Below are 13,313 nucleotides of genomic sequence, written 5' to 3'. Positions count from 1 at the left end.
TTAAACATGAAGGTGCGTGTATAAATTAGTTATGTTTCCAGATACTGCCACCTTTGTCAGGCAAAGTTTGCAGATCGCCTCATTAACGTCGTCAGGTTCTCTTATGCGTTTGGTTTGAACCCAAAATTTTGCCAAATATGCGCCTTTGCATTGCGTTTTGACAATAAATCGTCCGCCATCCTCTTTCTGTAAATTCGACTCCTCTTTCTCCTCACGTGGTCAATGAAATATGACGCACTGTAGCTTTAGATTTTAATTATAGAGCATGCTCTCGTTTTAAGTCAATTATTTATAATTATATTTTCCAATTATTTTAAATAAATGTTTAATAAAAAAAAATAAAAAACGAATACTTAAAAAACAAATGTGGGGACGGTGTCACGGTAGAAAAGTGATGTCACCGGTGTTGCGTCTTAACACCGGTATCACGGTCAACACCGTCTATCGTGGCAAGCCTAGCTGCGGGGGAAAAAAAATCAGGTTCACGGATATTGATCTGTCATTCACTCACTGCTGAAAGCGCCGGATTGGTTTTTATTAAGTGCCATTTTGTGTGCTCGTGAATCATCTTTTGAGTGTAGACGCCATGTAAATAAAAGATTAATTGTGTAATTTAGAGAGCTTTATAAATTATAACGGATCTTTGTGAGATCTCTATGAACTTAAGATTAGTGACGCTTTTTAGTGATAATAAGAGGAGCGTGCTTTGCACTTTCCAGGCTATAATCCATTCAGAATTTGTATGAAACTTTCGTTTTCGGCACATATACGCTGATATGTTTTGGGAATGACATCTGCATATTTACGCTGGGTTTATTCTCGAAATAACGGTGAAGCAATAGACGGGACAAAAATATATTTCCCCCTTCTCCTTAAACAACTTAGTGTTTCAGCTATGAAATAGTTCAGTTTTGTATGTAGCCTAATGGCAAAGTGTTTATATTTAGTTTCGTTTTTTATTCAGCTTATTTAGAAAAACGTTTGGAGCATTTTTTATTCGTTAAAAATATATATTTTTTTTAACGAACAGCGCCCAGCGGAAGACCATCATTGTCTGTTTGATCAGTTTGCCTTCTCAGATCATCACGACTTGCCTAAAATAAAAGATATAAAACAGTTCAAGTATAAAACAATGGTAGGTTAAACGTTAAAGAATGTGTGCTATTAGGCGCATAGTTTGCTTATAAAAAGCTTGCAGGACATCGAGGCGCCAGAGCAATCACTTGCATTTTTTCAGTGGGAGCAATTTAAAGTTATCCGTCATTTTTGCTCACAAAGTACGAGTAATACATCAAAAAACGTTACAGCGTTTTTATAAAATAAAGAAAACCAAAATTATGCGCTTTCTGACGTCTGGTTTTTGAACAGGAGCGCTTAACAAAATGAAGCAAAATGTATATGCCTCACAGACATAATAAATATATTTATAGAAAGCTTTAAATTATTACTTGACGAAATAAAACAAATCGAAAACAAGAAAACTCCTTCATGTAATCCGTAAAGATGAATTTCTAAAGGCGAGTCCAAGAGGAGATTGCCAGTCAGGATCTTTGCGACACTGACTCAGAATAAGTTTATTAATAAATAATTAAGATATGTCCTTACTCTTTCCTCGACACATTCATTGTTATTTGTTTTTGCCGGTGCTTGGGGCGAGTTTTAGCTTATTGTGTGCGCTTGAACGCGGATTCACAGTAGCAGTTTTAACATGGAGTGACACGACATCTGACGTACAGATGACACTGGCACATTCCGGTGGCACGTCCGGTTTTCCACTGTCATGTGTCACTCGCTAGTGGCATGTGTAGTGACCTGTGTCACTCAGAGTGTCGCGCTGCATGTCACTGCAGTGACATCGACACCCGGCGAAGCTTATGACATTAATTAACACGAGCAAAACCATATTTAATCATTACGCGACTTTTAACCTAATTTATCGCGTCGCAAGTTAGTTTATTTGCTGAGCTACTCCACGATGTTTTAATTTAAACGCATTTATTTTATGTATTCGTAGTCATACTTCCGTACGTAATATAGTCATTTGACAGTACATGTCAGTCAAATTTATTGTGGCATGCTTATGTATGGGAGGGGTTACACTTATCTGTTGTACTGTATATTATTGCATCCTGGCAGTTCCTTTGTTCCCTACAATATGGACTTCTCTATGTTTTTAATTCATTCATTTATTTTATTATTTAACTTATTTTCATTTTAAGGTATTTTAAATAATATCCTTTAAAAAGTTATAATAAAATGCATGTTGAAAACTCATAACATATATGCATGTAAGATAACAGGTGTCATTTGCCTAATGATTTTTAAATATTAAAGCAAAGAGACTTATAAGATTAATGTGCTTATAACGTGCTTATACTGACACCTACTGGCACATGTCACAAGATCACTGACACTGGCATGTGTCACTGACATTACTGGCATGTGTCTAAAAAGAGCCACTTGACAATAATGATGATCAGGGTTACACATAGGCTGTTAATATATTTGGGCCCAGGGGCCCACAAGTTATGTGTTAAAAGTGCGTTGCATACATAGTACCCCCACCCCTACTCACCTCAGGGGCAAGGAAAAAAGTTCAGGCTCAGGAATTTTTTCCACTATCAGCCCTGTAGATGGTTGTCCTTCTGTAAGGTTCTCTTCACTTCACAGAAGAATACTGAAGCTCAGAAAGAGTGACCATCGGGTTATTGATCACCTCCCTGACCAAGGCCCTTCTCCCGATTACTCAGCTTAGATGGCCGGCCAGCTCTAGGAAGAGTCCTGGGGGTTCCAAACATCTTCCGCTTATAAATGATGGAGGCCACTTTGCTCATTGGAACTTTCAGACCAGCAGAAAATTTTCTGTAACCTTCCCCAGCCTTGTGCCTCGAGACAATCCTGTATCGCAGGTCTGCAGACAATTTCTTTGTCTTCTTGGTTTGTGCTTTGACATGCACTGTCAACCCTGGGACCTTATATAGACAGGTGTATGCCTTTTCAAATTATGTCTAATAAACTAAATTGACCACAGGTGAACTTTAGTTAAGCTCTTGAAACATCTCGAGCATGATCAGTGGAAACAGAATGTACCTGAGCTCAATTTAGAGCTTCACAGCAAAGGCTGTAAATATTTGTGTATAAGCGATTTTTCAGGTTTTTTTATTTGTAATAATTTTGCAACAATTGAAATAATCTTTTTTCACACTGTAGTTATGGGGTATTGTGTGTAAAATTAAGGAAATAAATAAATTTTATCCATTTTGGAATAATGCAATAGGAGTCAAACTCCCTTGTCCTAAACATTCAGAATGCATTGCATTATTATATTGAACATTCCCATTCTCTATTAGTATTTCTGAAAAGATCTTTGTGCACACTATAGCATGGAAAACATACATGAGGTGACCATACACACTCTGGCCATGCACATTCAAGTGTAAACAGGCTTCACTATGCATTTGGCTGCTGCACAATGGCTCGCAAAAATGACAACGATGCAAATTTCCGAGTCCATGTTGTAATCAGAGGTCATCAGGACTGGTCTGTCATCTTCCAGTATCCTTACGGTTATGTGATTGATGCTCGACAAATAAGAGAAGTATAATCTCCCAAAAGACCCCATCAGGGAGTGCATGTCGCTTGCCAGCCCTCAGTTTTCAAATGTCCTCTTTTTTTCTTTGTCCACACTGATATGGCGCACCAGCTAACAAAACCAAAATTAAATGGCCTCTGCAAGGTTTTTTTTATTTTTAGTTTTTTTATTATTATGTTTTATATATAAATATATATATATATATATATATAAATAAATATAAATAAATAAAAGTAAAAAAGAAAAAAAGTAATTTTCAGGGGACAAAAACTACAAGGTAGTGTAACTGCAAAAAGTTATGCATTTTAAAACTAATGCACATTAGTGTAAACGGGGCCCAAGTTACGCCACATACACTTTCTTTTCACACCTTTTAAAACCACAGGGAACATTTACAGTGTTTGTAGGAACAGCGTTTGTTCATTCATTCATTCTTAAAAGAAATGGTCAATAGAGGGACCAAGGGTTTATTTGCAGGCACTGAGCCCATGTTATTCAGACAAACACAAAAAAGAGCTGCATGACTCTTCTGCCTCAAAGCATGGAAGGAATGTAAGACTCAATATTAGTGCTCTATCACCTCATCTAACACAGGAATCACTGCGTGCTCTGTGTAATATTGTAACTCTTTTAGGGAAGCTACATGTTGCTTATTCTGTAGCCACACAGAAACCGGTTAAAGAAAGAGGTCGAAACGCATTTAAAGAGTGTGTAACGTGAGCTCAAGCTTTCTTTTTGTTCTCAGCACCACAATGAGCACTTACTGAGTAAATGCCATGAGTATAAAAAAGCCAGACATTAAAACAGAACAGCACAGTTATAAAAAAACACTGCCTCTCGGTGAGGCACAAAAGAACTGCCATTCAGGTGCCCAAAACTCCCAAGACTTACAGCGGCTGAAGGTTTTTCACACACAGTCGTTTAAAATTTAAAAGCCCATAAAATCCCCTCCTGGTGGTCTTTGGTGGTTACAGCAGTTTCAGGACAAACGGTATGACATGTGACCTGTTTGAGGAGGTACATCTTAATAACCTTAAATTATGTGAAGGTCTATGGTGTAATAACAGTGCCTCTCAGCATTATAGCAGCTCTGCATAAATGTGGACTGTTGGGAATGGGCGTATATTTTAGGAACTGGCCCTGTAGTTTGTGCCAGCTTTCTCATCTAAACCACAAAAGAGATGCATAAATGCTGGGTTGAATCTGACTGCTTCTTTTAGCAGATCTTAAAACTATGGAGGTTATATAGTACATTTACAGAGTAACCATGGTAACATTGTTTTATGACCTATACAATGGAAATGCTGTAGTTTAAAGGATGGAATGTATATGATTTTGAATATTGCAGTCACTGAATGATGCTAAAAAAAACAGTAGCATTGTATGTTTGGTTTCCACCAGTACTCTAGGTTGCACTTTATTTTAAGGTGTTCTTGTTATGGTTTAACTGCGGAGTAATATAAATTAATTATATGTACTTAGTATATGGTTAAGGTTTTATTTTTAGGGTTAGTTAAATCATTACTCTTCAGTTAGTAGATGGAACGTATGTAACAAGGAGACCTTGAAATATGTTACCTTAAATGTTACTATAATATATGTATATATATATATATATTCAAATTCTGTTTATTTAATCAAAGTACTGTTAAACAGTGATGTTGCAAAAGATTGTTTCAATTTAAAGTTGCTGTTTTGTTGAAGTCAGAATTATTAGCCAACTGTTTATTATTCCCATTTCCTGTTTAATGTAAAGACTTTTTGAACACATTTATAACCATAAAAGTTTTAATAACTCATTTCTAATAACTGATTTATTTTATCTTTGCCATGATGACAGCACATAATATTTCGTTAGATATTTTTCAAGATGCTGAATCTTTTCAAGATTCAGCTCAAAGTGACATTTAAAGGCTTAACTAGGTTAATTAGGCAAGGTCGGGTAATTAGGCAAGTCATTGTATAGCAGTGATTTGTTCTGTAGAAAGTTATATTACTTAAGAAGATAATAATAATAATAATAATATAGACCTTAAAATGGGTTTTAAAAAATGTAAAAACTGTTTTTATTAATAAAAAAAACTTAGACTTTTTCCAGAATAAAACATATATTATAGAAAATAATAATAATAATAATAATAATTATTATTATTATTATTATTATCAATGTTAAACAATTGTGCTGCTTTTTTGGTTTGTAAACTGCACTGAAAATTCTTTTTTCCAAGCTCAATGATAATATAGAAATTTTCTTGACATTTTATTCTTGTATGTATAATTATTGTCACTATTAATGCGTTTAATATAGAAGATGAGATAAATATAAAAGATAATTTCAACTTCTTATAACTTATAAAAAAGAAAACTAAAGTTATAGCTTTAAAGTTACACTTAGAAAATTATGTTTGCTGTTTTTTTAGATAATTTTTTAAATAACCTGAAACAACACAATTCTTGAGTTTTTTTTTTTTTTTTTTTGCCTCAACTTAATTTGTTTTAACGTTTTTTTTATGTTCAATCTACATAATCTGTAAAACTTGATTAGTTACCTTAATTACTTCATGTTGTCCTAACACTGATGGATTGTAGGAAACAGTATTTTTTTAGTGTAGATTGATAGGATAGGATTGTAGGATTATTATTTATTTATTTATTTATTTATTGTTATTATTATAAACCAATTACTACTGAATAACAAATCCCACTATTTAAACTTGTATTAGAAACAACAAGCATTTGGTAGTATTTGGGTTATTGTAAGCAGTTTAATGTCTATTTTTTGGTGTGTATATATTTAGGTTGTTCCTTCATTTTTGCCAGCATGAATAGGTGTGTACAAAGTTTGGATTACTTTAACTTTATCTTTACCCTGAGGCGACTGTAACACTTCTGTAATTTAATTCCTCTATTGTTTTGTGCTTTTTTTCAGATTCCTTTCTACTCACAGATGTGTCAGCAGCTCAATGCTGGAGAGAACTGCAGTACCCTAGTGGGCTATTCAGCCGTCTATAAAGTCTGCTTCGGCATGGCCTGTTTTTTCTTCTTCTTCGCTGTCTTCACCATTCGTGTGCAGAACAGCACAGGATGCCGGGCAGCTGTTCACAATGGGTAAGCGGGTGACCCGGCCACTTTTGAAGTGCTATTTACACTGGACACAACCCCGGATCAACGACCAGAGTGTATTGTTTGGCCTGCTGTTTCCATCTGTACGCTCCTCCTAACGCTCCATTATTCACCCACATCCAAAGCCCTGAATGGAGGTATTAATCTAAAGCTCTGTCCAGAGGAAATAGTGACGAGCTTTTCCTCTGCGAATGGGATGGTTTAGCCCCACATTAGGCACTTCATGTTGCAATAATCAGACCTTTGTGTGTATGCAAATGCTGGGTGAGAAAGTACATGGCCGAACTTGATGTTGTATGCAGCTTTTGCCTGCTCTACACACCGACACGCACACACAAACAAAACATCACTCTATGAATCCTCGTTCACATATTCCTGAAACCATCTGGTGATGACATGATAACAGGGACAAACAGGAAATCCTATACTAGATAACAAAGAGACAAAATTGCCAGACAGAAATATTTTTGGTGTACAATTTAGCATTTGTTTACTTAATTTACACTTTTTCTTTATCTAGTGGTTTTCTTAATATGTTAAATCATTTAATTTTATTAATAAAGACATTTCTACTGCTAAAATTGAATTCTAAAGTAGAAATATAAATATGATATAGTTGTGTAATAGTTTTTTGAATATTTTATTTTTTTTATTTTTTTTTTTTATTAAAGTGATCGATTCCATATGTTAATTAGATTAAACCAAATGTTTGGTAAAGTCTAAAAAGGATAGACAGAAAAGCGATAAGCATATCAGTATAGCATAATTTTTGTGGCGCTGTATAACATTAATTAATATTTTTTACAGTACTGTGATGATTGGGTTTGGGTTGGGGTGGGGTAGATGTAAAAAAATACAATTTGTTGGGTAATTTAAAAGATTACATAAATAATGCTCGGTAAGACTTTTTCATGGGTCGATAATCGTTTTCAAGGTATACTGTGATTTGGAAAAGGTTTTAAAACCTCCGTCAAAATATTTTGCAATACCGTTCCTAAGGTATGTGTACTATTTTTTATAAATTTGTAAATATACAAGTAAAACAGTACAACAGTATCTCCAGCAGAAAATATATTCAAAGATGTTGTTTAAAATTGTAAAGAAATCAGGGTTTTTGAAATAAATGAAGAGAGTAGAAGTCAATAATTAATTTAAGTTATTTACCCTGACATGTTTATTGTTCAAAAATATTTTAAATGTTTCTCAAAATAAAATATATTGTGATCAAAAGGGAATCCCAGTTTTTACCCAGACATTTAAAATAATATATTTTGGAGGTGTAATCACAATATTGTGAAACTCATGATATCTTTATCCAAGCTTATTAAAGTGTCAGAATCTTGCGAAAACAACTACTGTTTTCACATAACTGTGATGGCTGGGTTTAGGGTTGGGGTAGATGTTAAAGGACCATGAAACCCCCTTGTTTGTTACAGGGTGAAAAAGTCAGAAAAGTTAGGGAGGGGGGAGTTTAGGGAGGAGTGTCGGAGGAACTAAAATGGGATGGTGTGGGAGTGTCTATTTGGGCACGCGCAAGTTTCAGAGTACACGCACACACACACACACACACACACACACGGGAGAAAGTGATGGTGTTTAACCTACATGGACATCTGTAGTCAAATTATTTGCCAAATTATTAAATGGTGGACTTTAACTGCAGTTTGGCTCTTTCCATTAGGGAACTCATTTATGCCCCTTGCGACAAACAAGATATTTGATTCGAGGAACTGCTCTAAGCGTGTATTTTTAATGCAATGTTTGATACCGCACGGCGAATGAGAGAAAAAAAACTCAGCATTTCCCGGAAACTTAGATGCACACGGCAGGTAGTGTCAGAAAGCCGCGTGTGTTATTCCGGTCACAAAATGCAGTGAAAACCCTACACGAGGTTAAAGTTTGGTTGTGGTGCTAACATGTTTACACTCGGTGCTATAGTTAACTTAGTTCGATACGAACAAACTGAATAAACAAAGAGCGCTGGTCGCTCACTTACCAAATCTGTAGAGACAGGACAATCACCAGCCACTAGAGCCGCGTCTTTATTAAGAGAAGACTACAAGCGAATCCGGATCTCAGCGTTTGCAGATGAGAACAGCTCTCAGGTAAACAATGTTCCTCCTTAGACACGCAAGTTATTGTTGTCGAGCGTCACGTACACTGTTAATCCACACGTGACTCTAGCTGCGCTCTCACAGAGAGAAAATGAAAACAAAACTTAACTGCAGCAAACTATAAAAGCAACACTTCACGCTTGTTTTGCCAACACAACGTGGCGTCTCTGTCGTCTAAACACTGTGACAGTAATGAATATTAATGAAGTTGCACAATAGAGCGCGCTTATTGGTTTGAACCAAGCCTTACTCATGCATTAATGCATCACACTGTAAGACGTAATAAGACACACTCTGGCACAGATGTCCAGTCTGCACGCTGGAATACAACGCTATTATGTCATGGCCGTGACGCAGCTTCAAAAATTCCTTTCAAACCGGAAGTACGAATTTGCTTGAAATAACGTAAAAACAACCAATTTACACTTTTTAGCAAAATATAGGTGTCCTAATAGTGTTTTTAGCAGTGTGGGACACATATACGACTGTCAACAGCTCAAAAAATGTGTTTTGGTGTTTCATGATCCTTTAATAAAATACAATTAATGGGACATTTATTAAATACTATAAATAATTCTTGTGATTGATCAGCTTTACTAATAGAGAAGACTCCAGATCCAGATCTGTTTTTACTTTACTGTGAAGTTGGGTTTAGCGTTGGGGTAGGGGTAGACATTAATATAATACAATTAATAGGAAATTTAATAAATAATATAAAAAAAATTTGTTAACTTCAACGGCAACCATATCTGATCTAGCATAGCAACAACCCAAATGTTCTTGTAATAAATGGAAGACATTCTATTCATTTTCCTTTTCTTTTTTTTTTTTTATTAAAAAAAAAATACAATTATTCTATTAGTGGCTCAAACCATAATGTGATCTGAAATGTGGGTATTATGAACCACAAATATGATTTTCTGCTAAAAGAAGTATTTCTCAGCATTTTTTTGAAATAGAAATCTTTTGTAACAAAATATAAATGTCTTTATTAATTTTACTGCTTAATTTGATGCATCATAGTTAAATTAAGGTATTCCTTTCTTCAAGTAAAAAATAAATAAATATATACAAATCTCACAGACCCCAAACCTTTGAACATATTGTTTTTAAACTAGGATTTTGATTTTAGAGAAAAGTGCCTTTGGATTAATAGATATTGTACAAATGGATGTAAAATTATTAATAACCAAACTGATTTAGTAATGTTTTTTTCCAGATCATTTTAACACATTTCTTTTAAAGTTTAGTCTAATTATGTAATAGTTAAACATGTTTTATATAAAATTACACTTTCTTTTAGAACAGTTTAAAAACTATTTATTTTTTTTTTTTTGTAACATGGTTAAGTTTACCAAAATGAATGTACAATGTGCTTTTACAGACATAATCAAAGGCAAGTTTTACAAAAAAAATCTGCAGTGGGTTGTAGAAATTATAGTAATCCTTAAAAATAAGAAAATAAGTAAATAAGCGAATAGATTGAGGTTGGGAAAAAAAAAGAAAAATGGAAACATCACATCATCTTTAAGTACTAATAATGGTGACCAATTAGGTCTCTGGAAAGGCACATAAAAGAAAATATTTATTTTCCACATCACAGCACATTCCCATAATATAGACATGTCATTTGAAAAAAAGAACATTAGAACTAAACAAAAAGAACAAAAATAACAAACAAACAACAAAAGACCATTCCCTGTGAGCTTCCGACAGCCCTCCTCCAAAAAAAACTAATTGACACACAAAACCATTTCTGAAAACTGATGTTATAAAGTGTGTTTTAAACCCTGACTAGCAGTTTGTGAAATATCAATCTCTCCTTTTTTGCAGGTTCTGGTTCTTTAAGTTTGTGGCTCTGCTGGCTTGCTGTGCGGGCGGATTCTTTCTCCCCAATCAAGACCAGTTTCTTGAAGGTTCAGTATGATCTGCTTCCACATGCTCTCACTTTTAAACATTTGATGCTATTATTTTTCTGCAACACAAAAAAGCTTGCGAAATTTGATTGAAACTTGTTTTAAAGGGGAGTTGACAGTTTCTTGGAAAGTTTTATTATTTCTGCTTTGATCTTGTAGTGTTGCGATATCTTTCGTCCAAGTACAACACAGTTGATCTACTGTAAGTGTCTCTCTGTGGTTCAAAAACTCCAGAGACTCTAAAACTGTATAAATGACCTCCTGACTGCAGGCATATTTAACATATTTAGATGACTGTTACACAAGATCTTCAGTTTAAACCCTGCTTGTTATGCAAATCATTTAATAGAATAGATTTTATCCTGTTTAAAGATTAATTGAATTAGCACACTTAATTAAATATAGTACATCTCAAATACATTAATAAACTTTCTGAATTAGTAGTATAGCATCATAAACAGATGATAATATCATGAGATTTTTAGATTGATTTTGGTCAATATTGGCCCATTTCCACTGACTGGTACAATACGGTATGGTATGGGTCGGTTTGGGTCACCTTTATCAGGCTTGCGTTTCCATTCCCAAGGGTATCCTTTTAGTGGGCGTGGTGTACGACAGAAAGTTTCAGTCGACATCATTCTCGCTCGAATAAATGCCTACAGTAAACAGCTCCACACGAGTTTGTGACATATCTCTGTAACCAATCAGCATTCAGCTAATTTGCTTTACCCATAGCCAAACCATATATAAATAAAGTTACAAACAAATGACCACCTGTCAATCACTTTTTCCGTCGGGAATCTGGCATGAATAGGCACCGATCTGTGTCGGTCTAATGGCTTTTTCCCACAGCTGGTGGAGGAGATGAGAGTTCGGTTGGAGTTTACTGTAGTGAATTAGTTATTAGTTATTAGTGATCATGTGCCAAATGTTAATCCCTTATTAACACTTTTCCAAGAGTGAATAAAAGACTTCCAGTGGCTTCAAGTCCTCTATGAAAAAAACTAAAGCCATTCAATGTAAAGTCTGTGGGACAGGGTTTGCTGGTAGCAGCTTTTGCCACTGAAAATCATCTAAATATGTTACATTTTTCAAGCGCGAGAGGTTCTGTAAAATCCTTCATTTAATCCTCACGATGCTGGCACAACCAGCTGTAATTATTTCGAAATCCTATTTTTCATTAGTAATATAGATTGCTAAGAGCTTAAATTGGACAAAAGGGGATTTTTTATTTATTTATTTTTTATTTTTTTGGACGTCACAGATTCTAGATTTTCAAATAATTAAAATTAAATAGTTCATAAATATTGCCTTATTCTAATAAACCAGATATCAATAAAAAGCTTAATTAAAAGTCCAGTGAAATCATCAGTATGTTAGTTTTAAGGATATAAATAAGCCAGTGACAAAAGAAATAAACCTGATATAAACAACATTTTCACCTCATACTTTAGTTTCACATTAAATCTGGACATGCCCCTTCACCTCCAAGATGCTTTTCATTTGATGGGTTTGAGTGCAGCCATTCTCACTGACAGAGCTGTGATGAAAAAGAACGCTATATACTGTTTCACATGGCCGTCATTTTAAAAGCGAAAGCGAGGCTGCTATGAAAAGAAACCTGGAAGTATTGCCTAGAGTCACACAAGAGCAGTGTCTGCTATCATGTATTGTTGTGTAGCTGGCTGTATATTTTATCAGTAAAAAGAAAGTGACAAAAATGTATAATTTCACTGCTTTCTGAGTGACCCAAATTTCCGTTCTGATTGGATAGTGACAGGACACAGGGATATCGGACCTTATTTTAAGCTAAATTAAGGAATATGGCACTAGTTAGCTAACATTTTCTTTGCCAAACACATTGTGATTTAGCCATTTATCAAACTTAAGTTAATGAACTGATTCTATCTCTATATTAGACCTGTCATAATACTAAATTACGGTTCTAAAAAATGAAAAGACGTCAATTTCCCGCTAACGTTTAAGCGCTGTCTAGCTCGTTCTTAAACACAGCTGATTTGCCATAGTATTCACTAGTGCTCAACAGAAATGACTGTGATTGGTCATGAAGGTCATTAGTTCACTGCTCTTCACTGATATTTACTGAGTGCAAACACAGACGAGCGATCAACTGATAAATCGACAGGACTTTGCGGCTTTAAAACGATCAAGTGTACATGAATCCGTGTTTGCACTAAGTGAAGAGCGATGAACAGATGACCTTCACAGGCAATCACAACCATTTTTGTTGAGCATAATGGTAAATCAGTGGTGTTTATAAACATGCTTAAATGTTAGTGGGGAATGGACGTTTTAAAAATTCTAGTTTCGTTTCAACACTACACGAGGGTGTGCTCCATTTTACACAAAACTGCATTGTTTTATCGTTTACCAGGTTACATAGGCAGAAGCAGGGAAGCGTCTCCACAGTGTTTACCTAGTACCATGAACTGAAGTCTAGTAGGACACTTAAGCGTATTACTCTTAAAGAGATTGTGATTGTGTTTGATTAATATGCTTTTAATTGTTTAAATTAAACTTAACTGAATGATATTAAAGTGATGT

At 34.8% G+C, this 13,313-nt stretch overlaps 1 protein-coding gene across 2 annotated transcripts in view; it reads left to right on the top strand.

Annotated features, from left to right (window-relative positions):
* Positions 1–13,313, top strand: part of serinc5 (serine incorporator 5) — a 67,503-nt gene that overhangs the window by 31,789 nt on the left and 22,401 nt on the right. The window contains 2 exon segments of one of the 2 annotated variants that reach the window (NM_213514.1): positions 6,522–6,700; positions 10,663–10,745. In NM_213514.1, coding sequence (NP_998679.1) covers positions 6,522–6,700; positions 10,663–10,745 — 262 coding nt within the window. 2 annotated transcript variants of the gene reach the window in all.

Source organism: Danio rerio, chromosome 5 (genome assembly GCF_049306965.1).
Source record: "Danio rerio strain Tuebingen ecotype United States chromosome 5, GRCz12tu, whole genome shotgun sequence".
NCBI lineage: Eukaryota > Metazoa > Chordata > Actinopteri > Cypriniformes > Danionidae > Danio > Danio rerio.
This window is presented reverse-complemented; position numbering and strand designations above follow the sequence as displayed.